General features: G+C 33.5%; 3 protein-coding genes and 1 non-coding gene across 7 annotated transcripts; 1 reads left to right on the top strand and 3 right to left on the bottom strand.

Annotated features, from left to right (window-relative positions):
- The first annotated feature begins 8,394 nt into the window (after window positions 1–8,394).
- LOC132632851 (transcription factor TCP5-like) lies at window positions 8,395–11,799 on the top strand. Of its 3 annotated transcripts, none has more exons than XR_009579481.1 (3): window positions 8,395–8,772; window positions 9,179–10,469; window positions 11,623–11,799. XR_009579481.1 is itself a non-coding variant. In XM_060348960.1 (2 exons), the coding sequence occupies exon 2, from the start codon at window positions 9,193–9,195 to the stop codon at window positions 10,228–10,230; it is 1,038 nt and encodes a 345-aa protein (XP_060204943.1). In that variant the 5' UTR covers window positions 8,395–8,772; window positions 9,179–9,192; the 3' UTR covers window positions 10,231–11,428. The 3 variants fall into 3 exon arrangements, 1 of the variants encoding a protein (XP_060204943.1); XR_009579482.1 differs by lacking the exon at window positions 8,395–8,772 and adding an exon at window positions 8,784–9,043; XM_060348960.1 differs by lacking the exon at window positions 11,623–11,799 and having other exon boundaries at window positions 9,179–11,428.
- Window positions 11,800–17,385: 5,586 nt separating this feature from the next.
- LOC132634273 (psbQ-like protein 3, chloroplastic) lies at window positions 17,386–18,412 on the bottom strand. Its single transcript, XM_060350549.1, has one exon. The coding sequence runs from the start codon at window positions 18,196–18,198 to the stop codon at window positions 17,650–17,652; it is 549 nt and encodes a 182-aa protein (XP_060206532.1). The 5' UTR covers window positions 18,199–18,412; the 3' UTR covers window positions 17,386–17,649.
- TRNAT-CGU (transfer RNA threonine (anticodon CGU)) lies at window positions 18,343–18,414 on the bottom strand. Its single transcript has one exon. It is a non-coding gene; the product is annotated as a tRNA-Thr (tRNA).
- Window positions 18,415–19,084: 670 nt separating this feature from the next.
- LOC132632850 (protein LONGIFOLIA 2) lies at window positions 19,085–25,147 on the bottom strand. Of its 2 annotated transcripts, none has more exons than XM_060348959.1 (6): window positions 24,698–25,147; window positions 23,938–24,110; window positions 23,481–23,551; window positions 21,071–23,029; window positions 20,859–20,988; window positions 19,085–20,050 (listed from the first exon to the last, which is right to left on the bottom strand). In XM_060348959.1, exons 2-6 carry the CDS (start codon window positions 24,089–24,091, stop codon window positions 19,245–19,247), a joined length of 3,120 nt encoding a protein of 1,039 aa, XP_060204942.1. In that variant the 5' UTR covers window positions 24,092–24,110; window positions 24,698–25,147; the 3' UTR covers window positions 19,085–19,244. The 2 variants fall into 2 exon arrangements, with proteins under 2 accessions (XP_060204942.1, XP_060204941.1); XM_060348958.1 differs by having other exon boundaries at window positions 23,938–24,205; window positions 24,698–25,146.
- Between the last annotated feature and the right edge of the window lie 2,072 nt (window positions 25,148–27,219).

Here is a 27,219-nt window from a genome sequence, read left to right as displayed (position 1 = left end):
TACATAAGTTACTTTCTTAGGGAATTAGGAAATAACTTTACATTTTCTAAAGGTAAAATATTTAATGTCCTACTTCTCTACTTATACAAGTCTTCTAATTGTGTTCCAACTAATTAGTTTTGTTGATTAGGAAAAAGGCGCACGACAAAGAAAGAAGCTCAAATATAAACTCACCCACTATTGGGGGCGTTAGCATTTAAATCCAAAGATTTGGAAACCATAAAGTCATGGCGGCACACCCCAATGCCGATAATTAAAAAAAAAAAAAAAAAGAGAAAAAGCTCAAATATATAATTTAAAAGATGATAAAAAACAAAAAAATATTAATCTAAAAGCTGTTATAGAAGTTCCAGTATAAAGTGTTATGAACCAATCCAGCCCAATGTCACACAACCCATTACGGAGCCGAGAAGTAGCAATAGAACTAGAAGGCCTTCACAAAGGTTGATTTGAGACCCAGGCCCAATTAACATCGGGTTAAAAGGATCACGGCTTAGAAGAACGGTTTATGCAATTATGATTATGCTTAGGCAAATTCTGTATCTCTCAAACCCTTTCTGCTTCTCATCCTTTCTTCTAGTTATTGTTCTTCTATGATGCTGTAATTTCCCTTTAGTATTTTGGTTATTAATTCAATAATCAGTGTTCTTCTATTATTGTGAGTGTTTTTATTTGGAGGTTGTTACATAAAGTTAGACCAAGATGAAGTTAAAAAACATCATCAATCATGGCCTCGATAATTTGATAGCCAAATAGGTCGAACACAAATTCCTAATTTGACGGGCCTATTAATACTTTAACGTTGCCAAATTAAGGCTGTTTTCTTTTTCTGCCGACTTTAGAATTTTAGTGATGTTCGGAGAATTCAGTTGCTGTCTTCCCCAATTACAGTATTCTCGAAAACATTTTTAATACTCTCTGTTTCATTTAGGAGTAATTGATATGACGTTTGGGATTGTAAAGAAAGGAAATAAAAATGAAAAAAGTTTACTAAAATACTCTTTATTACTTAGCTGCAGTCTTAAATATACAATGACATTAAAGTAAAATGAAATTATTATTAAAATCTTCCAAATATAGAAAAAGAAAGAGTATCGTATTGAATGAAATAAATTAAGATAATAATAATCTCTCAATCCAAATATCGAAAAAGAAAGAGTATCGTATTGAATGGAACAAATTAAGATAATAATAATCTCTCAATTTTCTTTTACTAGTCCTGTATTTGCCTTGGTACTTCTCTTAAAAAATTATACACAAGTATTTGTTTTATTAAATTACCCATACTAACTATGCTATAAAACTTTAAATTTGACTATAATACTGTCATTAGTTACTTAGTGATAAGGATAATATTTTAAAAAATCTCTCTTAGGTAGCGTTTGGCCATAGATTTTAGATCAGGTTTTGAAATATTTATTTTCAAACATCTATTTGGCCATAGATTTTGGATAAAATTTTGAAAATTTCTATTCAAAAAAATTTCAAGTTTCAAAAGCTAGTCCAGACCAGTTTTTGGGACTTCCACTCACAAAACGTCAATTTTTTTTCCAAGTAAAATACCTGTCCAAATGCAACTTCATGTTTCAAAAATCACAACTTCAAAAACTCAAGTTTCAATTTCAAAATCTATAGCCAAATTGGAGCTTAAATTGCTAAAGTAGACAAGTAAAAGAAGAAAAAAAATTAATACAAGCGATTAATAGAAAAGGACGGCAATTATGAATGATTTGGAGATGCGGTTTAAAGGAGGGCAGAAAAAATCCAATCGCGTGCCGGACTGGTGTTTAACGATTTCATTTCAACAAAATGCCTCTTCGGTCTTAATTATGATGCCACGATTCATGCTTTTTATCTAGACTACATGTAATTAATGCAGTGAAAATCACAATTAGCTAGCTCAACGAAGTCTTGATTGTCCTATTATTTGGTAATGTTGAGAACACAAACAAGTTAAGACAATCTTAATACATTTGATTTGACCGAAATTTTATGTGTCCAAAGAAATAAATAGCAAAGTACGGCGAAATTAGCCTTTTTGATTAAGGAGATATTGTCTTGATTATCTATTAGCCTGCATTTTAATTATGCTATGGGTGATCTAGTTCTTTATTGTGAGGTGAAAGTCGTAAACCATTAAAGTATAAATTATAGGTTTTAGATTATTAAAAGTCATAATCTATCTAGCTTAAGTACTTGACATGACATAAATTTAAGGATAGAGTCAGGCCATTTTAATTAATTACGAAAAGTAAAATTTCCTTTCTGGGGTATACAAGAATTTGGATCCAATGTTAAAGGACTTGTTTGATAGAAAGTCAGGAGAGCAAATCAGTTAATTTCACCTTCTAGAAGCCCGATTTTTATCCTCTTTTTTGTTTTGTTTTAATACATAATGAATATACAAGTAATTCCTCTAAGGAGAATTATAAACGCTGATAAAAAAACTTCCAGATTCAGCACAAACTGCAAGTTATATGGTAAAATTAAAGTTTTCTTTTTTCCTTTTTGGAAAAATTAGAGTTAGAACCTTAATTTTTTTTTTGATACCTCAGCTTTGCTACTTTCCCAATGCCCTTTCCCAGACATATCGAAGGACTTGTGAAATTTTCATTTGATCAAGATCTAGAACAGCCTTTTGATGCGTTTTATTGCAAGTACAGAAGAAAGAAACAGACATGTGGCCAAAAAAAAAAAAAAAACTCTGATCGATGTTTACATTTTATCAATAATACTACATGATATGCGTCTTTAATATACACCTTTATAAATCACTAAGTAATTATAGTGAATTAATCTATATATAATATAAAGTTAGGCTAGACAAGGTGATGTGACGCCTCCCTATGACCAGCATTGTTATTTATCTTTTATCTCTTTTTTTTTTGGCCTTTTTCTAATTTTTCATGTTAAATAAATATTAATTGTCTTCTTTTCAAAGGGAATAACCTAAGTAACTGCAATAGTGAATATAATGGAGCAATTAGCATTTACATAGAGCTACAGTTATAACATTGATTATTCTTTCGGTTACCCTTTTTATCATTATGGATTCCTCCAAATTCTTTCAGTTATTGCTATATACAATATGCATCAGTAATTAATTATAGAATTTGAAAAGGATTTTCACCATTATATTTTGAACACTATATAAACAGACACCAAATCCATCTAAATCTCGTGCAATACGGCTTAGCATAGATAGGTTTATTGTTAAAATGAATGTGGTCAAGGGACCAAGCCATTAGCAATCGAAGGCCAATTTCTAAAATCAAGCCATTATCATACTATTTAAATATATACTAATATACAATTAGCTCTCCTTTGACAACGATGACGTGAACATGGCAAAGGGAGTCAGCTAACGCTAGGGGTTTAAAATTTCGTGAATATCATGAAGTGAAGCAAGAAGAAAAAACAAGCAAGGGCCAGAGCACTGTAGAAATTTCTTCCATAAGCCAATCAATTTGATATACCTTTTTATGGACTTGTGTAAACGTACTTTCTTTCCCCCGTGATGCTACGACCAATTTGGCATATTTTCCTATACTGATTTGTGTGAATGTTGTTTTTTCCTTCTTCTTCTTCTTTTTTTTTTTTTTTTTTTTTGTTTCTGTCATCTCTCCAATTTTTCCATTGAAGCACTTTGAATTTATATATCAAAGTAGAAAAATAACCGTTCGAATTTATAGGAGAGATAAGAGCATCGCAGGAAAGTACTGATTTTGGGGGATTTTGCATAATCACTTTCCTGATTTTTGGGAATTTGCATAATATTTGGAGGAAAAAATATCGGTATAAAAAAGGAAATAAAACAAACAAAGAGGAAGAAGAAAGGGTAGGGAAGTTCCATATACAAAGTTGGCGGAGATTGAAGTTGTGAAGAAAACGATTCAAATTTAGTTTGTTCCATATTTAGAGTTGGCTGAAATAAAAGTTTACTTTATTTGTCCTTTTTTTTTTAACCATTTTTTCCTTTTTATAAAAAATAAAGCAAAATCACCAAAAGAAGATAATAGGTTAACTAAACAAAATTAAATATTTAAGAAAATTATATATCTACATGCATAACATTAATTTATAGAAAGTAAAATTAAATTTTGTAAAATGATTTTTTCAACTTAGCCGTTCGAATCGGTTTCTAAGGAGGTCAAATCTCAAGTTTACATCTCAAGATTATAACATTACCATCTTTTTCTTTTTCATTAACTTTATTTTTAATATTTTACTTTTTCAAGTTCAGATATACTAATTTCTTAAATGAGTTATTTCATATTTAATCTAATTTTTTTATAGGTTCTCTTTTTAGAATATTTATGACTAATAAAAACTAGTTTTCTTTTATAAAAGTGATCACATTAGTTTCAACTTTGTTTTAATTCTTTTTATATATACCTCTAAATGTGAGTGTACACCAAATTTTCCACTTAATGATCATGGTAAATTAATGTGATTTGATGTAGATATCAGTGTGAATAATTCGTTTATTTTATTTTATTTAAATTTAGGTAGAATTAAAGACCCCTCTCAAATTTGACGTGTTTCATATTTCCTTAAATTACAACTCCTATATTGGTAATCTTAATTACCCCTGAACTTGGATATACCGTTGAGGATCTTAGGGGTGTGGGGTGGGGTTGCGGGCTGTTGGCTATGAGGGACTAGCAGTTCGCTTTAGAGGGACTAGCAGTTCGCTTTTTTTTCTGCAAAGTAATTGCATTATTTGAAGCATGCATTCATTTATCATTGAATTCATCACGTCTGCACCTTCTCTTCTTTTTCATTTTCTTCCTTCAATATAAAAGGAACAAGAAAGGTGTAATTGTGAAATATGAAGTGTGGCAGTGTGAACTTGAGACACTGCATTGGGTTGAGGGGTGCAACTGTCTGAACTGAAAGTGACACTACGTATATACAACTGGCTAGTAGATCGAACCCCATATGTACAGTATCTATTTGAGAATAAAAAGAAAAATTAAGTTAAGATTAATGAAATCATTTCTTAGTCTACTGGATTAGTTTTACTAACAAATAAAAAGGCCATGCATAAGCCCTTAAAAAAGAACATCCATACTGGAAACCTCCTCGGTAAAACTGCTTCAGACTTGACGAACGAATCAGCCTTAGCAAAAATTTTACCTTAAAAAGCTTTATCAAACTCTAGAAATAGACTAAAATAGCAGAATTTGCAAAAAAAAAATAAAAAATATATATATATATATACCTCTAAATGTGAGTGTACACCAGATTTTTTTTGCACAGTTCCATTAAATTTAATGGAAACCAAATTTAAAGTATGCACTTTTGATAAATTAAAGGACCAAACTGCTAGGAATAAATAGTTAAGAAATTACTGAAACCTACCAATAATTTGTACTACATGATTTTCTTTTGTAATACCAATATCAACAAAATTAAAGAGGAGGAAGTTTTAATTGAACAGAGAGAGAGGAATTGAAGACTGTATCATCTGTTATGAGTTAAAAAAATAAAATGGAAGTGACAGTTTATCAGCTCCTTCGGGGCTTGAAATTTAGCAGTTCGTAGCTAGCACAGTCCATTATTCATTCTGTTAGGCCCCGTTTGGACATGGTTTGAAATCACGGTTTGATGTTTCAAACCATGGTTTCAAACCATGTTTGGATATACAATTTGAACATTTTAAGTTGTATCTTTTCTTATAGACATAAAAATCCCACAAATTGTGAAAACTATCAAAATATTATCAATTCTTATATAATCTTACCAAATGAGCAAATCATAATTTATAACAAAATTAGTACACTACTAGAAGGCCTTTCTAAAAAATGCAACATCAATTAATCAAACTTTAGTTCAATAAAAACGAAAATTTAACATGAATAGAAATGTAACTACTCTTTAATATAATCTTCCCACATAAATTAAAGGTTGGTAGACATAAATAAAGGTTGGTGGAAGTTAATGAGATTGGTAAATGATTGATGGGGTAATTGTTAAAAATATCTACCAACTTATGGGTCTTTTTTTACAAAATATAAACGTATGAGTTGTTTTTGAAACCATGATTCCAAACGTATGTCCAAACGGTGGTTTGAAACCATGGTTTCAAACCATGGGTTGGCCAAACGCCAACTTAGTCTGCATAAAATAACAGATAGTTATATATGGGGATCCTCCCTTTATTATTTCTTATTTCTTACATTGTGAGGCAGTTAGTTAATCATCCATTTATGATTACTTGCTTATATTTGTTTTTTTCTTCTTATTCTCTTTTTCTTGCTTTGCCCTATATATATATTTGATTTCACTTAATTCAAGCACAAATTAGATGAATATGTTTCTCCTGGAGAAGGTAGAAGGAGAAATTGGAAAATTTGGCAGCTTAACCTAGGAGTTAATTAGTTGGGATTTACTTGTTGAAACTTTTACTAGCAACTTGCAATCTTAATTTGTAGCTAGGGTTCTAAATATTAGGTGCTTTTTCATGCTCAATTATGACTATAAATTCAGTAATGATATTAGCTTTTGGCCTGCTATGATTGTAGCCAAGTCTAGTCCTTATAATGAGCTACAGCCTGTAAAAGCATCCTTTTAACTGTTTTCATTAGGGTTTACTCCACACATCAATTTAGTTCTCTCCAGACCACAGTACCTCTCCCCGACCTTTTTTCCTGTGTCAATCAACTGTGTTATACTGTTTCGGGTAGTCCTTACGGAACAAATCCAGTAGCTTTTGCTTATATCTTGTATTTATATTAAGTATGAATAAGTATTTAATTGCAAACTTATGGACTAAAATGAGCTATAAGAGAATCTTAGTAGTCTAGTTGGTGAAGGTTTGATTCTCCACTCTGTGATCACCTCCCCGTTTTTCCTTCATCTCTCCAATATTATAAAAAAAAAGAGCTATGAGTATGATAGCATGCAAGTTCAGAACTCATAATTTCAAATCCTGGCTCCACCTATGTTAGAGTCAGCGAATTCAGGATGAGTGTAATCTTACTTTATGTGTAGTTATATTTTAATTTTTCTTGCATATGTATACATAGTTCTGCTGATGCAATGGTACCTTTCCTTCGACAGTTACCCAATGGAACAGTTGATTGGAATTTGATTATTCTTTAATTCGACAGTTACCCAATGGAACAGTTGATTGGAATTTGATTTTTCTTTAATTGTCCTTGTCTTTCTACAGTAATTATTGGGAATTCATGATTTTGCAGAAGACCGGTGCCTTTAGGACTTATACAAAGTGCATTCAAATGTTAAAGACTTGTATAGTTCCTTTTTAGTACCATACAAGACGTGAAGAAAAACAAATGGGTGATAATTAATTAGTTACGTAGCTGGTTTAAGTTAGTAAAGTCCTAGTTGCTCCTGCATACAAAAATCTCACTGCAAAATAGAAGTGGTCCTTTTTCTGTGTACTAAGTGGCAAGTCTTTTAAGAGCTTCTATATTATTGGTTGGTCCCTCCTCTACATGAGCATAGCTTCTTCTTTCAATACAATAAAATTTCTCCAGCTAATGAAAAACTCCTACAGCATGAACCACAACTTTGGGATATATATATATACCACTGTCCGCAAGTTTATCTAATTATTAATTAATTTTTCAATTTGATAGATTTAAATAATTACTGACCATTCTCATTTAGTGTCTGGCATTAATCTTTCTTCTTTATGATCATGTAAATTAGCTGTTTCAGCATCTTTTTAAAAGTTTCAGAAACAAATATAGTTTTCTTCTAAAGGAAAATAAGATACATGGTACCGTACTACCAATTACTTTTGTCAAAGATTTCTTATATTTCTAGGCAAGCATGGAGCAGTTATTTCATCCCATTTTATGTAATGTTGTACGGAGTTTAATAAAGAAAGAACTATTTTGAATTTGTGGTTTAAAATATATCATACATATTTGTACGACTATAAATTATATTTCGTTAAAGGTTAGAAGAACTTAAATTTAAATTATTTTAAATATGAAAATGAATGCATTTACTTGCGAGTAGAGACAGACAAAAAGGAAAGAGCAATATAAATTGGGACAGATGAGTGGCTCAGATGATTCGCCATTTATATTGTACTACTGCTCTACTAGTAGCGGTTAGCAGGAAAGCAGTAAGCCCTTTCTTTTTCTAATTCTAGGGTGGTCCTTGTGAGGTTAACAGCGTACCTTTCTTTTGTAGCATCATTAATTAGTATGACAACTGAAAATGTAAACGTGAAACTGCTAGAATCGACTAGTTTATTGACAGTAATTCATTGCCAAAACATTTTATTCAACATGGAGTAGTCTAAATGCGAGAAATTGAACTTCTAATGCATTTGAATCATATACATTATTTAACTAGCATATTGAGTTACATGATGTAGTAGGTCAATTTAATTGATAGTGTTAAGATTTAGTACTCCTATGTCATCAATGTAAGAACTTAAACTTATTCTTATTAACCCTATTGATCAAATTTACGTGTCAGCACGTGTAAGCGACATATGGAGAAGGATTTGCCATACTTCTACTTTCCTTTTTGAAATATGACACAGTGAGAATCTTAACATTTCTTCTTTTTCCCCAAACCATAACTTATCCTGTAAGTATTCTCTGCATAAGCTGTTTTCTTGGTCAAATTTGCTCCAACAACTCATTTTGATGCAAGCCTCGGAGAAATTATAAGAGAACATAAATGCTATCAGTTATCAAAGAATTCTTCCATGTCGAGGTTGTGCTAGCTGCTCAAATTAAAATCAAAGAGACAAGTTGTACTTTATCTTCTACAAAACCTAATGTGAGTTCAACTTAATTGTGACCTTTTATAACTTTTTTATTGTTTATACAAAATCTTAAACCATCTTCCATTCATAGGAAGATTTTTAGATCTTAGTCATTCTTACAAAATCTTGCTTTTTAGTAAAATTATTTTGGAGGTTCAATTTGTTGATGGCACTTACAAGTTCCTAAGATCAACCCTAATTTCCTCCACAACTCCAAATTTATCCAAATTGCATAGAAGCTAGGATCTACACAAGAAAATTTTCGCATAGTCTTCTCTTGACAGGGTATTGATCTCCTTATATTCATTCCTCTTTTGTTGCAGCATAATTTGCAATTTAACTTCATTTCTGAAGTAATATTTTTGTCGATCTAATAGATGCATGCTTGATACTTTTCGTTGTGTTGTTGATTTCTTGCAGATCGATGATGAAAAATGACAGATAATATCATGAATTCAAGTGGAAACAATTTTCAGACGAAGCAAGAATCCGGTGAAACCAATAAATTGAGCTCAAGGACTACTCCATCAAGTTCAAGGCAGTGGGGAGGCTTTAAAAACCCAAGAATAGTACGTGTATCGCGTACTTTGGGAGGGAAAGATAGGCACAGTAAGGTGTGCACAATAAGGGGGCTTAGAGACAGGAGAATTAGACTTTCAGTGCCAACTGCAATTCAATTGTATGAGCTCCAAGATAGGCTTGGGCTCAGCCAACCTAGCAAAGTTGTAGATTGGTTACTCGAAGCAACTAAACATGACATTGATAAGCTTCCACCACTTCCAGTACCTCCAGAATACTTCACTCGGTTCCAACAACCGCCTCAGGAATCGGTTCATGATCTCCAACAACTTCGTTCTCACTTGTTCAACGCGAATTCACACTATTTGAAAGATAAAATAGGTGATGATCGTCATTTTGGTGAAGCTAGTTTGAGAGAGAAAACCATGGCAATTGATACAGAATCAGGCACATCTGGGAAAAACAAGTCAATTGCTTCAAATGAGGAACCAAATATCGGAGGGCAAAGCTTCTTTCCATTAGGCAATCGATCTTCTAATTTACCAGGCATGCCCTATAATCCGTTCTGTCATTGGGAGCCTAACTCGAATTTGTCTTTAGCTAATTTTGGACACAATTCGTTTTCATCCCTAATAGAAGAATCTCAAAATGGTTTTCCTCTATCGTTGGCATCGACCTCGCCTTTTCCTTCAGGTTCTCAGTTATATTTCAATCCAACAGCTTCAACATTCCAACCTATTGTTTCTCCTTATATGACTAATTATCCGGTTGAGAGTGATTCGAGGGTGCAGCTGAACCATTTCAATTTCTTCAGCTCAAATTCACAACAGGTCCTTCCAAATCCACTTGTGATGCCAACTCTTAACTTGAAACCGTTCAGTCTTAATGATGCTCCCGGGTGGACTACTTCAAGAGATGATGATGATGATGATGATAATCAACCACATGCATGAAGGCGGCGATAATTAGTTCTTGAATTATTAGATCGATCAGAAGAAATTGTAGTATCTAGTGAGGTGCGTTGAGGCCAAGTCAAAGATGTTGGCAAATCCGTGGAGGAGGAGCACTCCCAAATCACTCGAATTCTCTTGAAGACAAGTGAAGGAAATGATTCTTCTTTACTTCAGATATTTTGAATTAGCCTTGTCCTGGATTGACATGATCAAACACAATCATGCTACATTCTTCACAGGTACAACAAATTAAATACAGTAAGAGATCCTATTTCTAGTACTATATACGTTTATAAAGTTCTACCTCTTTACTGAAATACACAATATTAATAATCAAAGACAGTAAGTTTCTATTTGTAGTTTTTCTTGTGGTTCGAAGTGGTATAAATTCTACATTCTGGGTTTTGGCTTCTTTTATCATTAGAATTGGATTAACCATTTATACAAATTGAACGTGTCTTTAGCATCAGTGTTTTCATTTTGCTTAAAATAAGCAGTTGTCATACTGATCAAGCCCTTTCTAAGTGCCACCGCCATTTGTTTAGCCAATAAAAGAATTTTAAAAGATAATCAAAATATTCAAGCTCAATTTTGTTTAAGTAAAATTGATACAAAAGATACGGAACATATCGTATTTACAGTGGCGTAACTAAATAGGGGAAGGGCAAATAGAGTGTGGAAGGGCTATAGAGTAAAGGTATAGGTAAATTGTTGAATCCCCTTGGCATGAAAAAAGATTCTAGTGTAGTTGCAAAGGAGGTACAAAAGTTGCTTCATAAGTTCATAGGTTTCAAATCACAGCTTTAACATCCTACAATTTTTCTTAATACTTTATATAAATTTCTTGCTCCGCCACTGCGTATTTAGCTGCGCACTAATTATAGATCTTATTTTTCATCTTCTTTATTGTAACTAGTAGAGAGCGAAAAACTTCTCACATATCCAATTTCTCTCATATCCAATTAGGTTTAGACGAAGTTTATTGTAAATTTCCAGTATGTTGTTCTTTCAGCAAACAATTAGAAATACTTCTAAGATGTCTCAAAGTTTTGCTCTTGTAAGTATGAATTTTATTATTAATGGTTCCTGGATTGCGCGAAAGTTGTTACATCTTGTACATGAATTTATATCCCTTTTCCAAATTGTACACGGTAGACTAATACCACAAGGTCTAAAATGAAGTTGAACCGTTGTTTTACCACATATTTTTGGAAATTTATTTCGTTATTACTTCTGAAGATGCTACGTCACAATTTAAGGGAAACAAGTGAGATATATCGAAGAAACACACGAGTATTTCCTTTGAATATGATGTCCTAACGAAGTTAAATGTTTATGAGTTCTCTTTATCAAATTATGTTATATATCTCACTTGTTTCCCTTAAATTGCAGGAGAACGGGCAATTGCCACATATTTCCTTCTTTTATGTTTGATGCAAGCTATTCATAGAATATTTACCTGTCATCTAAATTCTATAGATGTAAGGAATGTTTTCATCCAGCAGAGATGTTGAGGGCACATCTCATAGCAAGAATTGGAAGAGTAATATAAAATATGTCATGACTTGCTTTTCTTACTATTTTACTGTTATCCATATAGCTGTTAATTTCTCTAAAATTTGCCATCAGTTTATTTCACTAATCCTAATTGCTAGTTACTGTAATTTAATCGAACTATGAACCTAGGAGTCTGAGTTAATTAGATGGCCGGAGGATTTAATTAATTGTTTGTGAGACCACAACGAAGTAAGGACCAGTAATAAGCATGTAAAAGTTGATTCCTGGAGTTTGAAAATATATTTCATTATGAACAGAATGTACTAACGGAGTTAAATTTATGACCTGCCCATCTGTGAAAGTGCCTGCATATTAAAGAACTTATTCTTAATTTGTTACTATTATTATTCCTATACACTCTATTTGCCGACCTAACCTCTCAAGTCCCAACTAATTAACCAACTTTTGATAGTATTAGTATAGTAGAGCCATTTAGGAAGGTATATACGTTTCTACGCATGCATTGCATGATAAAGTCCACCCCCTACGCTCATCAACTACTTCACTAATGTCTAATCAAAATAAGTTTGTGATTAAACTAGAGATGCAACACAGCTTGAGCACTTGTGCCGGTGGAAGGTACGTAGCATGTATCTCATGAAATTAGTCGAGTTGTACGTAAACTAGTCCAACTCAGTTGTCAATAAAACAAAAACTGCTTGAGAAGGTGCATGGCATGTACACTCACAAAATTAGTTAAGGTGCACGTAAACTAGTCCGACATCGTAGTTGTCAGAAAATTAAACAAAAAATGCTTGAGCAAAGTGCGCGCAAACTGATCGGAACACTATGGTCTACGGCTATTAAAAAAAATTGCTTCACCTAAACTTAGTTGGCCTTGTATCTCTTATTTTGTTTTTATCCTCCTTTTGGATCAATCGTTTTAATTACTGTATTCTCATATTCCAAAACAAGAAATTTAGTCAGGAAAATCAATCTGCATGCGCTAGTTGTTTACCCCGAATTTAGGTAATCAATTGAATTTGTAAGTGAGGTATAGGATATGTGAATGAGCTTTAATCTATTTGATTGGAAGAAAATGGATTAGGATCTACTGTGAGCAAGTGAATAATAATCGGTGATTTACACTAAATGTATATATTAAATAATGTATGAATATTGTTTGATTAAATAAAGCTAAAGAAGAACACACTAAATCCGGACCAAAATCAGGGAATGAGAGGGAGAGATTTTATATATTTTGTTATTACAATGTTCTAGATCTGAAGAAGCCAACCCTTGAAAGTAGGGTAATGCCCCCTATTTATAGGTTTGCCTTATGGGCCTTCTATATAACATAAAAGCCCTTTTGAATAAAGTAAATCCTAAAAGGATAAGGTTGAGTCGTACGGTCTGACACCCGTACGATTGACAGTACAATATGGCAGAACGGTCTTGACGCGTGGCATTTATGTAACGGATTACCCGGACCAACGACCACGATAATCGGACCAACGGCCACGATCTACCGGACCAACGGCCACGATCTACCCAGCTATGGAAAAATCGGACCAAACGATTTCCTTCGCTTTCTTCGGATCAGCCACTCCTAGTGCGATACCTCCGGTCCGAAAGAAAGTCTTTATGCTCGTGCTTGTTTTTTTCTTCCCTCGATTAACGGTCTCACCGGTCTAGCGTAAGTCCAATTTTTATCGTATACACTAGTATCACTGCGGTACAATGAACAATACTATATAAAAAGGGTTATTTATAAGGGGGAAAAGGTCCAAATTTTGCCCCGTATTTTTCAAAATTGCTCATTTTTCAATTCGTTACACTTTTAATTAGTCCTTTCATATTCACTGTCGGTAGCAAATCCTTCGAGGAAAAAGGTCAAAATTTACCCTTCAACTTTTATCTATGGTATAAAACTGTCTTCAGGTTGGAGCCCCGTTAGGATCATTGAGGGCCAAAATTAAACTTTTTGCTAACGTGTGGGAGTAATATTATATATACCAAAAATTTGAGGACAATGTTCAGTTTTTTGAGTAACACAAGGGCAAATTTGATCATTTCTCCTGTTTATAATAAAAAAAATTGTTGGCCAACTTGTTCAAGTATATAACTGTACTAGAGACAAGTTAAAAAGAAACCCTAAATAAAGAAGCCTATAGAGGAAAAGCAGGAAGGGTAAATGAAATGAGTACAAGCATGGAAGCAAGAAAAGGAAAGGTATTCGGAATCTATAATTCTTCTATGCATGACAGTACTGGGTGAAAAGGAAAGGAGATAAGTAATGAACAAAGATTGGATTGCATCAGCACTCTATTATCAACATTGACACTAGATCCAAGAATTCTTTTTTAAAAAGAATGGCCATAGCAGCAGCAAACTCCAACTTGGGGTAAGGTGTCCCTTCTCTAAAGTGGAAAAAAGGTGATCATGTGGTCCTCATTAGAAGATAAAATTTATTGCTTTTATTATAAGACATGTATGTCATAATTAAGGAGACAATTTATTTTGGAGTAGCTCGTGAATAATGAAATATTCGTCCCCCGCCTGACATGAAGTATATATCTTTCCACTATATAATCATTATTATAATATTCTAATGTGTGAAAGATTTTATATGTTATTAGACCACCTAAAGAATAATTATAAAGTAATGTCCATAAAATTGAAATGAATAACTTAAGAAATAAGACGAGTTCCTTGCTACAATTCTATACTAATCGTTCAATTAATTTTCATCCATCGCGTATATAGGTTAAATCCTATCTAACATATGCCCTGGTGGTGTATTTGTTTACTCTTGATCATTTTGGATCTTTTCTTTCCGGTGGATAAAGTGAAAGAAGAAAAATAGAAAATCTAGTAAGAGTAGTTAAGATATTTAATGGCTCTTTTTCCTCTGAACAACGAAGGAAAATGCTATTTTCACGTGAGAAGGGCAGAAGGCTAAGATGATATAAATGTTATAAGAGGCTGTTGTCCGATACTGATTCATTCTCTAAATTGAGGGGTGTGCTCGGAAATCATAGTATAATTACAGTTTAGGTTTGTTACAATTTAGTAATAACACAACTTAATTAAGTCACAAAAACTTCTTTGTTTTGGCATAGCGTAATCCGCAGTGTCATGTTTGATTATATGAGTGTAATTATATGGTTAGATATTTTTTATTTTTAAAAAAAAAATATTAACACTAAAAATTAAATAAGTTTCTATTAAAATGAACAAGCGAATAAAATTTAACGTGAAACAAATATATGTGCATATACGAAATATTAAATATTATCTATCACTAGGTAATAAAAATACATATTTTTAAATGTAGATATTTAATATATTCGTAAATTGATAACTAGTAACATAAGAGAAACTGGTATAAAGAAAAAGAAATTTGAAAAATAAAAAGAAAAGAAACTTTGAAAAGTCACCTTGTAATTACATTGTGTAATCACCAACAATTCTCACAGACTTGAGAATTTTTCTTATGATATTAGTTATCATCTAATTGCTCCTGCTTTATTACGCCCAATTCTATGTTAGTATAATAATTACTTAATTAAACAAATAATTAAAATTATATAATTACATCAAATTATACCCAAATCTAATTACAAAGTTGCTTTCCAACTAGGTTAAATTTCTTATCTAACGGTGTCTACCTATAAATATGTCCATCTAAAAAAAAGGAGAAAAGGGTCAAAAACACACCCCAACTATCACTTTTTTTTAGTTTCATACCTAAACTATCAGAAGGTTGAGAAAACTACCTAAACTATCACTATTTAGTTTGCAAAACACACCTCAAATTATTCTTGAATGGCATGTGATCTAAACTCTCCATTTTATATAAAAATGTTGCCAAGTGTTGTCCACGTGGATAAATAATGTCACAATGGCACCTACATGCAAATTAAAAAAAAAAAAAACTATTTGTTTTAAAAAAACAAACTGAAAAATAATAATTTTTGTAAAAAAATATCAAAAATTATAGGAAAAAAATTGTTTATAAAATGGAAAAGTTATTTTAAAAAATAAAAAAATAAGAAAACTGATTATTTAGTTTTCACATTTTTTTTAAAATCAACTTTTGCATTTTTTAAATCATTTTTTTTTTTCTGATTTTCTAAATTTTTTGATATTTTTTTACAAAAAATTTTTTTTTTCATTTTTTTTAAATGCTGATTTTTTTAAAAAAGATAATGCAGTTTTTTTTAAAAAAAATATACAGTTTGTTTAAAAAAAAATATACAATTTTTTTATAAAAAAATATTATTTTTTAATTTCCATGTAGTGCCACCACAGCATTCCTTATGCCATGTGAATAATTTTTTTGAGAAAATTTCAACTTCATTTATCTTTTGGAGAGTAAATTCACACATTTAGTTCTGGTGTTTTTTGCAAACTAGATAGTGATAGTTTAGGTAGTTTTCTTAAATTTATGATAGTTTAGGTATGAAACTCAAAAAAGAGTAATAGTTAGGATGTGTTTTTGACCCTTATTTCAAAAAAAAAAAAAAGGAGTAAATTACTCTAGGGAGAAATTCCATAAATTGTGCTTTGGCATGGAAGCAAATCTAAATTGATCTATATAGATGTACCTTATCCCCCAATCCTAAAACTGACTTAAAGATAGCACTAAAATATGTACAAGCTCCATTATTTTATGAATTAGTTTCATTAAATCTTGAGTTTCAAAGCCCAAGTCTGAACCAAGAAAAGGTGAGGTACCACAAATTCCAAAACTTTTTGGTTCAACAATCCCGCCAAGCATCTGTCATATATCAGTCAAAGTCTCTATTCTAACTTTGTTTCCAAAAACTTCAAAGATAGAAAGAACTATTCATACGTTGAATTGTTTGTTGTTGTCCTCCGTGTAAAGCCTAAATTAAAGCTGCTTCTGTTGCCTTTGGTACATGGGGACTGGGAACAACTATCATGTAACAAACTACTTTTCCCTCACTTGAAGTATGTTGCCACTAATTTCATTTCCCTCACCGAAATCCTAAGTTTTCTACTGGAAAATTGAAGAGCCTAATACAACTATATGGTAGTATTTGTTCTGGATATTATGTCCAAAGCAATTTTGCCAAAAGAGATGGAAGAACCTCTAGTTACATTTGTGTAACTCTTCAGAACAATTTTTTCAAGCTATGATCACTAGCGAGTCCTTAAAAATAGTGAATTCGGCCCAAATAACATAAACACAAGACGCAACTACAAGGTCCACAACTTAATTATCAAGAGGTCTTAGATGAGGTGAATTCCACACGAAGAAGAATCAATTTTGTCTCTAAATGGATGATACGGGAAATCTCGGGTAAAATTCACACATATTCAATTTTTTCATCTCATGTAAGTGAAAAATAGTCATTGTTATAGAGTTTTAAATTCCATATATAAAACTCCAAGACATGGTAACGTAATTTCATTTGTTGAATTTAAAATTCCATAACAATGATTATTTTTTAAAGATATAGCTGGAAACTGGTTAGGAACGCTATTTCTACCGAAACCTAACATTCTTCAATTAATCAAAAAAATTACTTTCAATTCTAGAGTGGATGGAGGGAATTGAGTCTGATTGAACATCTTCTCTTGAAGATAACTTATATGCACTAATGAGGAAAGACTTTTTACACTATCAAGTCACTTTAATTATCTCTTATAATAAAAAATTGATCTTATTTTCAAATTACAAATCCACTTCTTATGGAGGATAATTACCTATAGATATTAAAATTTCCTTACAACATTGGTATATATAAGTTAGACTCCTCAAGACCCTAACTAGAAATTACGTATATGATTCTGATCAAAAGTAGCTCAATATCATACATCTAGTAAACAAAACTTGATAAATAAACAAAAAGACCTCACAATTAAAAACTAGTTGCAATACTATGTATACTACTACAGTCTTGACAAAATATTGTTAAGCTCTAGGACAATATTATCATAACACTCCCATACACGTGGCACATCCTTATCCCTAGCTGCAAAATCCATTCTTGAAACAGTATTGAACAAAATGGAATACATCTTCCTCAATTCAGTCCTCTCTCGACCAGGTTTAGCTTGGATTATAGTATAGATATCTTGTTTTAATAAAGCTGAGCTTTTTCTCAAAGCTTTTTGAGCTTCTTTCCATGACTCTTCCTCTAATAATTCTTTGACTTGTAATAAACTTAATGCATGGCTTTGAATCCCATCCTGTGCTTCTTCAAGAGTCTGGTCTGGAGCTGTGATTCTGAAATCAAAGGCATTGGCAGTTTTTTCAGTTAGAAGAATGAATAAAGTTGGGCCTAGAATTAGACTTGTTCTTCTAGTGAAGTGGTGAGAATTGAGGTACATTTGAGTTCTGTTTTTGGCTTTGTTTAAGGTAAAGGTGTTGTTAGGATTTGAAGAAGGAAATGGGATTAATGGTTGGTTTGGTTTTTGAACTAAAGGTAGTAGTGCCATTTTAAGATAAGGGGTTTTTGCTTGTTTAATTCAAGATTGACAAAATATGGATTGGAGATTTCTGAAAGAAATAATGTACCTGCAAAACAGAAATTTGCAAAATAAGAGAGAAAAAAAATGACAGGGGATGAAAACACAATTATAAGCCCCCGGCGAGGATCGAACTCGCGACCTTTCGCTTACGAAGCGAACGCACTACCACTATGCTACGGAGGCCCGTTGACATCAAGTCCTTGCAAATAAAATTAATATAAGGTGTAGTTGACAAATCCTTTGCACTACCCGGTATTGGCTGATTTAGTTTAGTTAGATAGTTGTAATATAAATCAATTGTATGTGTATTCTTTTTTGAAAATAAAAATAAAAATTAAATACTTAAACTCTTAAATCAAATACAAAAAGAACGTTTATCTGATGAAGTTAATTTAAAATATCTAAAGCGAAATAATAAGAAGGCAAACTAACACAGCAAACGAGAAATTCTTATATATCTATATTATTTCATAAGAAAAACCAAAAATAGCGCTTTCAATTGATATAGCTTCTAAAATAATATTTGGTCGTTTCGTATGTATATTTTTTGGAAGATATGTGTTTCAAAACGTGTTCATTCTCTATTCATTGATAAGAAAATGAACTTTGGATTTAAATCAACCTAAAAAGTTAGCTAATGACGTGAAGATTGCCTAATGCCAAATAAAGAGACAAATTTCCATCCCAATAATGAAATGAAAATTCTCCAATACCATTTACTATCACGTATGATTTTAGAAGGGAGAAAATGTGTCTGCACATTTATCATATTAGAACTGGAAATTTTTCATTTTTCTGGTAAAAGAATTTTGAAGTTTGCACAAGGGGATGTGCCATAATACATAATGGTACATTTTCTGGACTAGTAGTCTTCACTAGGTATGTTGGTAATACAATTAAGTGGAAATTGTTCCTTTACAACAGATCAAAGACACAAATGAGTATTCCTGAATTATTTTACTACTCAATATAATTAGGTGAAAAGGAAAACAAAGAGAAGTCAAGAATAAAAACTACTTTGCAAAGAGCTGTCTACGCCTAGTTGGTTTTACTCTCAAACCAGAACCATCACCTCTCACTATCTCATCAACTAAATCTTTAAAGACCATCCGCTCCACGTCCAGGACTACACTCGATATCTCCCCTGTGAAAACCGTCCAACTCTCAGAACGATGCATCACGTCATCCAGCAGTATGTTTTTCCACTCATCTTCCTCATCCTCCCAGCTGCATTTTAATGGTTTAGCTTGAAGCTGTTCTATCTCTGAGCACAAATCCCTCAAAAGCCTTTGAGCATTCAGGTTGCTCTTAGCTAGCTTCTGCGAACTCAACCATGGCTCGTAAGAAGGTCCCACTAACACCAATTTTCCAGCAAGACTCTCGTTAACAACATCAAAGATGAGTTTCCTACGTATCTTTTCCTTCGGCTTCGACTGCCTCATCTTATCATTGCAGAATTCCTCCTTAAGTAAAGTGCTTGCCTTGGTTTGTTCCAATACTAGGAACAGCTCAGGGTTAATTGGATGACCTGATGGATGGAACTGAAAACTTGTTAGGCTTGAGCCGAGATCCCTGAGAAGGAGTCCGGAAGCCAATAAGATCTCTGAAATGTATCTATGGTCAGGGTTTGTGTTCTCACAGAGAGACGCAATATAATCCGTGCGAGCCTCATCATGGTTGGAGTTCAATCTCCTCAGCTTCTCAACTAAATTCTCAATGTTTTGGAACTTCTTTCTATTAATTTCTGATGAGAGACCAGAATTGGTGGCATCACACTGTGGCGGACTGGAAAATTTATCAGCAATTTTGCAGCTTTCATCTGTCACAAAATAACAGAAATGAGACAAACAAATAGTATCCAACTTCTTAAGCAGTGCATATATCCTGAATAGTCAGGACTGTTTTAATCTCTAGAAGGACAAGGGACTCTGACAGCATAATGGAGACTCATATCTGATATTTCTTGCTGAATGTTGACTATAATATTCATTTGAGCAGCTTTAGAATATTTGCAATTGATCTTTATTTTCTTACTAGAATTAGAGCTTTAATCTGTTTAGTTTTGGGGAAAAAAAAAATGGAGATCCAATGTGGATGCCATGATCTTGAGCAAGCAAGCTCTTTTCAGTACATAGGTCAGTGCCAAAATTATGATGTGCAACTGGAGAAATAACTGGAAAAGCATTATTTAAAGTTTACTACCATTTCCCGTTATTCTAGCTGACATAAGTGACCAGAACATGAAAGCATAAAAGCCAGAACTGACAAATTTAATGCACATAAAGAACATATAGATATACACATAGATGTAAGTGTAACATGTAACTATTCATGTTTCACTTTGTTCTCTCAAAGTGATTATTTTCCTGTTATATTATTTAAAATCCTGCTGGCATTCACTTAATTGTAGAGCAATGGATGGATCACTATCGAGTGAACATTCCAGCACATGGTTGCCTAGTAAAGAATCTGCATCAGTCGTTTATTTTTCAGCTCACTAAATCTACAAATATATCCCCAACATGCCATCCACATAAGGTGCTAGTTCCATTTTTAATTTCGACTCGTATTTCCTTATGTGGACGTGCTTTTAATATTTTCACAAAAGTACTAGGGAAAAGCAGCACCTTTCATGACTTTTGGAGTATGCTTCACAGGAGAGGGTGATTCATCTGTATATACAGCATTATCAAGAACCGACACCGGACTTGGATACTCTGGGGCAGGTTCATCCTCAGACAGCAGCAGAGTTGATTTCTGAAATGGAAGTCACAGCATTAAGCATGTTACTATGCTTCAAGTACTCTATATAAGGCACAAATAAATGGAAGTTTCTTACCTTCTCTACCAAGTCACATCTCAGGTAATTGGATGTATCAATAGATGAACTTTGACTGCTTGTCACCTCAAGAGAGCGCTCGAAACTAGTGACTTCAGAATCTACTTTTGATTCTGCTACCACATTCCCATTGGATTGACCAGAAATTTGACTCACGGGGTTATCATGATGCTGGATGTTTGAAATTCTTGGCCTTCGTCTTCCACCTGGGGAACTTGCCTCTGTATGTTGCTTGTTTGACTGCCTCCTCGATCTGTTGGAATCAGATGGAGGTGTGGGTGGCCGAGATCTTTTCTCTAGCTCCAGTTTATTCTGTTGCAATCTTGGGCTGATGGATCCTGAGCTCTTTATTGAGCCTGAGGTGCTCTCTCTAGGAAGCTGTTGTTGGGACCTTGTTGATATTTGCGGAGGTTTTGAAGTTCTTCTTGCTTCATTGGGATTCACTGGACTGCTTCCATAACTAGTTCTAGGCTGATGTTCTTTAGCAGCTCTGCTCGTAGCATTACCCTTTCTACCGACAGAGTCACCACCATGAAGTTTGGGGAAAGTGGGTAAGCCATCAAGTGGAATCATCGAAGAAGAAGGAATATTAGATTTTTCCACTAATTTTGCTGGCTTCATAATCACTATTGGGGATTCAAAATTCTTTGAAGAATTTAGCCCCCTCTTTGTTACTTGATCACTCTGCCTCATTTTCTGGTTTGCCAGTTTTGCACTCTGTGCAGGACTTCCAAACTTCTCTTTCTGACCAGTAAAATTTGAACCCTGCTCCTCTTTTTCTGTCTCTAGGAAGCCCTTTGCCTGCATTGCTTCCAATATCTGTTTAAGAGCTCTTAGATCCTTGCCTGAATGGGTGAATTCTAGATCCTTCCATCTCTTTTCTATCTCACTGTAAACAGAAGGAAAGGGGTGGGCAGGCTTTACTGGAGCTTTTGTTGTCCTGGATATAGGTTTCTCATACACTCGAGTCCTATCAGGCTGCTTCCACGGTGCTGGTTCAATGGAAACCCTGGAGATAGGTTTCATAGCCATATCAGGGTTTCTCCACCGAGGAGAAGTAGGTTCTTTCCAGAGGTTCTTAGAGGAATTTGAAGTTCGGATAGGTTTGCACGGATCAGATACTTCTGAGGACCTTGGAAATGAAACAGGTTCTTCAACCGTCTTGCTATCAGTTGATGACATGCCATCAGATAGTGTTTCAAGACCCATTAGCTTTGCCACAACACTAGGAGGACGAGCCTGAGATCCGGATGTTTGCAGCAGAGTTGGTGACTTTGCATTGTTATTACCACTATCCTTCTGCATAGATTTTGAGGAGAAGATAGATTTTGGTTCTGAGTTCAAGCTTCGTACTGGACTAACTCTACTGTCCAAGGAAAGTCTTGGTAGCTCTTTAAGCTTTAGAGTGGATTTGGAATTGGAAATGTCTCGCGATTCAAAGGGTACATGATTTGTTTCCCTCCCATCATATGAGAACCGCGGAGCATCTTTTGAGACTGACAATGAAGAAGTATCCTTTGAATGATATGATAATGATCTCGTAAGTTCCCTATGTTCGCTTGAGTACCAAGGTGCTTCCCGAAGTTTCGCAAGAACTCTGAGAGATTCCTTAAGATCAGCTGGCCTTGGGGAGTCCCCTGGCTTCGACATTGGTTCTATCACCTCTTCTTTCATCGAGAACCTCTGAGCTTCTCTATTCATAGAGTCCTTAACCACATCTCGAATGTCAAGAGATTGCCGACCAAATTGTGGTGATGCATTTGGTTGGCCTGCAGCTGGTTCTCTTGAAGGAGTTTCAGGCAAACTTAATCGATCAAAAGCTAAGGGCTCTTGTTGACTTGTTTTATTACAATCAAGAGAAGAAAAAGAAGATGAACGGGAAGAAGATGAGAATGATGGTCTTGACGATTCTGTAGACAATCTTTGTTTATCTTGTACGGTCTTGTTTGTGTGGCTTTCCTGAAATGAAAAGCAGTGCCATCAAGCTTTCAAGATATGATATTGAAGAAATTCAGCTATTTAAAGATACAAGAGTGATTAAACACTCACAGATTTCGTGAGACAGAAAGAAATAAGTAGACTTTAATCTTACACTTCAAGTTTAAAAAAGGAAAATAAATTTACAACAATTTGGTAGAAATTATCTGAATTACAATTTATAATAGAAAGAAGAAAAAGTAGTTGTTATAAGACATAAAGCAGTTGTTATAAGACATCAGTCAGAAGTCTTGGCTACGCAAACAAATAATTAAATAGTTTCAACATCCTTGCCAATCACATTCAAGATGAGCTGTTTGATGTTAATGACAATATAAATATCAAACAAGGGTTTAAATGTAAAACAGAAAAATCAAATTTGAAAGGAGAGATATAGGAGAGATAACAACTTAGCATTAATAGTAACTCTTACCATAGCTGGTGATCTTTGGTATGTGTTAGTATACTCTTTTTCAGAAGTGCCACTGCCAATGTGAGAGCTGCCTGTAAAAAATCAGATTTACGTGATGTTACAAAAATGATTCTGCAAACAAAAATCAATTGAAGAATCCTAGAAATATTGAACCACCCTTGTTATATCATCTTGTTGTTAAATATAACTGCAATATCTCAAAATTATCATTTGAAGAATCCAAGAAAAATTTCCTTTGCTATTAGGAAATTGTGTGACAGGAATTGTCACATTTTGAGAACGAAAAGGTAAGTTCCAAGAGTTGACAAACAGAGAACTCTTTCCCTTCAAAGGATAACACAAGTACAAGTTATTGATTTACATTTTCAACAACCAAGCAAACACCAATAAGAGAGAATAAACACATTCTACAATCAACCTGTATTATAAATTAGAATTGGGCACAGTGGAAAATTACCAGAAGTGAGTCTTTTGGGGCTGTTGCCGATAAGGCGCCTACTGTTAAGCATACTTTGGCGATCAAATAGTTGCAAGATCCCTGTCATACATCCAATTTGCTTTTGCAGATCTTGGTTGTCTTCACTCAATGAATGTAAAAGCTTGGCAGCCATGGTTGTAGTCCCCTCTCCTCTTCAACAACACAAATTGTGAAATCAAAATTTCTACTTTTTCACAGGCCAATCAGTGCATCATAAGTCCATATCCAGCTAGTCAAAGTCAAAACTCTACACAACACAGCTGGAGTCACTTTTTCACCACACAAAACAAAGCAAAGAAGAATCTGGGAAACCTCTCCTAGGCACCATTTCTATGCTTTCAATAGCCTCTAATGCTATAATTGGAAGCCTTCAGACTGATGAAACAATATCAATCAACTCCAGCAGCATAAATCAGACAATATTATCTTTCACAGCTCTTACTGATAAAGTTTCACTAACTTTCACCTAATTTAGCAGGGGTACTTACCTTATTATATGTCAAAAAGTCTCAGTTTTCATCATCTAGCAACACCCCCTAAACCAAGATTTAATTTTTACTAAAGAAAACCAAGCTAATGGACTTGTTTTCAATTCTTACTAGTGAAAACAAGAAAGAGCTGACACACCCACAAGCACAAAATAAGTTCTTTTCTGCATATGAGACCAAATTGCGCTTGATTTGCTTGAAAGCACCAAACAAACTTAAAGAATTGCGCAAAAAGCAATGCAATCAAGTACCTTTTCAGTTCCCAAGAAAGTGAATATCAGTGCAAGAACTGTAAACGGGTTATCATTGTAGATCCATAGGTAAATGTTTCAATGTTGTTTTTTGCTTGGAGAAGAAAAAGAGGAACAAGAACAACCCAGAGATTGAAACAAGCAATGTAGAGTATATGAGAGAGAGAGAGAGAGAGAGATACATGTGGGTGCCAATGAGTTGATAGTGAGGGAAGAGTTGGCAAGAAATATTAAAGAATTAATAATACTATATTATTATTATGCATTTTAATGTGGAGGGAAAATGGAGAGAGAGAAGGGGTTGTTGCAGATGTCTTGCAGGCCTTAGCCCTTACCTCTTCCATGTGCGGGGTTTGATTACATGGAGGATGGGGTGGGTCTAAATCTGTCTGCATTTTCATGTGACGTTTGTCAGGTTATTCATGCAAAGATCTAATCATCCTTATTTTCTTTATTTTGCTAATTCGCAAGTTAGTTCTAAAAACACTATTTGAGCTGCCATGAATCTAATTTATGTCACTCTCCTATGTGGCTAGAATTTATGTTTTTTGTTTTGTTTTACGATGCTCAGGTTAACGTCAGTTTGTGCGCATCAGGTCCTCTGCCAGAATAACTCTAACCACTAATGCTTTCAGAATCCCACAGTATTAGATGGGTTGTTTGATTAATCACTTTATGAGCTAGTTTTGGAGTTTGAATTTTAAATTAGGCTAGGCTTCACTTTCCTCTACTGATATCAGACATCTTAATGTTACATTGTTCATGCTTCCGATGTCCAATCATGTGTTAGAGTCTCACGGCAGTTATAACTGAGTTATTTAATTTTCGTATATGATCTTGGACAATTCATATAGCGCGGAGGTTGAGTTAAACCCTCAATATTATCAAATGCTTAGATAGATTAATCATCTGCAGTTTTTTTTTTTTTTTTTGCCCCTTTGCCCTTGAGACTGTACTTTGGCTTCTTATCTTTATTCCTTATCCCTTTTTTTTTTTTTTTTTGTGGGTGGTTTGTGGGGAGGGGGGGGTGTGGTGTTCAAAAATTTATAAGCTGTAAACACATTAAGCATAACATATAAGATAATCAATCAGGAAGAAGATTTTCAGTCTCTGTTCATAAAGGATAAGATTTTTAGATTGTAATTTGCAAGTTAAGTTGGATAAAAATAAAAGTCCCATTAGCTTGCTCATCTACTCATTATCAGTTCGTTGGATAACAAAGCAAAAGAGTTCACTCACAACTGCTCAATAAAACAATTTGTAAAAAGACCAAAATCAAGTGGCTGTTACAACGAATAGGAAGTAAATTAAAGTAGTAGTTTGGTGAGACATGCCAGTTGAGAAAATAAAGTTCTAAGAGTAATTAAGACCTATCTTCAATTTTTGGCTACTGAGATTAAATGATGTCAACTTACACAAATAAATAGCAATGAACAGACTAGCTTGTATTTTATTTATTTCCATAGGAACTTAATACAAATAAACAAAGGACGAATGGTCAGAATCCAGATTAAATATTGGCCAGTTTTCTTCCTAAAATCGTGATTTATCTTTTTTATATCAAAGCCTCAATCATGGTTTTGGACAGCCTAAGAATGCAATGCACGCGTTTACACAAACTGGCACAAAATTAAATGGACGGCCGGTACTAATGAAACCACTCGTTATCTTGTTGGTACTTAAGGATTCTTTTCTAAATGATCCAGGATTTAAAATTATGGCGTTTTTTTATTTGTAGAAATCTCAAGTTAATATTATTAAAAATTGAGTTCTAGACAAATGTTTATAAATATTTAATGAATTTCTTAATAAATATACTTGATCCGGATAAAAGCTACTCGATTCATATGAATCCGTAATAGACCGCTCTAAATCTGCCCTGGTTGTTTTAGCTAGCTACTCATATGTATGAACCCTTGTGTACAAATCCAAAGATTGTACTCCTATCGTTCCATATAATTTTTTTTTCCAGATTTTGCCAGTTCTTTGAAATATACATATATAAGTCATAATTTTTTTTGTCTAGATTGTTATTCCCTCTTAAATATTTACTTAATTAACACTCAAATTTCACTAATTGGAACAACAAAGATAAAATTTCCCAAAAAAAAAAAAAAAACTAAACACAACTTCTTATTTTATTTAATATATCAAATATTTTTAAATAAATATACTTCATCAAAACGAAATTGAAGGAAGTACTGATATTTTATCAGCAATAGCAAAGGCAGGATGCATGTCACGTTGGCAAGTAAGTGCCCTTTAATTTGCTTTTTCTCTGTCCTTAAGTATCGAGTCTTTATTACTCCTTAATGGAGGGGTGTGGTTTTGCATGAAAGAAATTTAATACAAGTAGTCACAATTTTATGATGAAGTTAAGGCTAATTATTGGCTGTTCTGACCCTATTCATCAAGCGAAGTGGTTAGCGAGCCCCTGAATATTTTCAAAACTCAATTGAACTATAAAATTCTCTGGTGATTTTCAAGCTCTTACAAAATTATGTTCATATCACTTACAAATT

The sequence above is a fragment of the Lycium barbarum genome, chromosome 3, assembly GCF_019175385.1.
Source record: "Lycium barbarum isolate Lr01 chromosome 3, ASM1917538v2, whole genome shotgun sequence".
In the NCBI taxonomy this organism is placed as follows: Eukaryota; Viridiplantae; Streptophyta; class Magnoliopsida; order Solanales; family Solanaceae; genus Lycium; species Lycium barbarum.
Note: the sequence above shows the minus strand (reverse complement) of the source record. Positions and strands in the feature narration are given on the sequence as shown.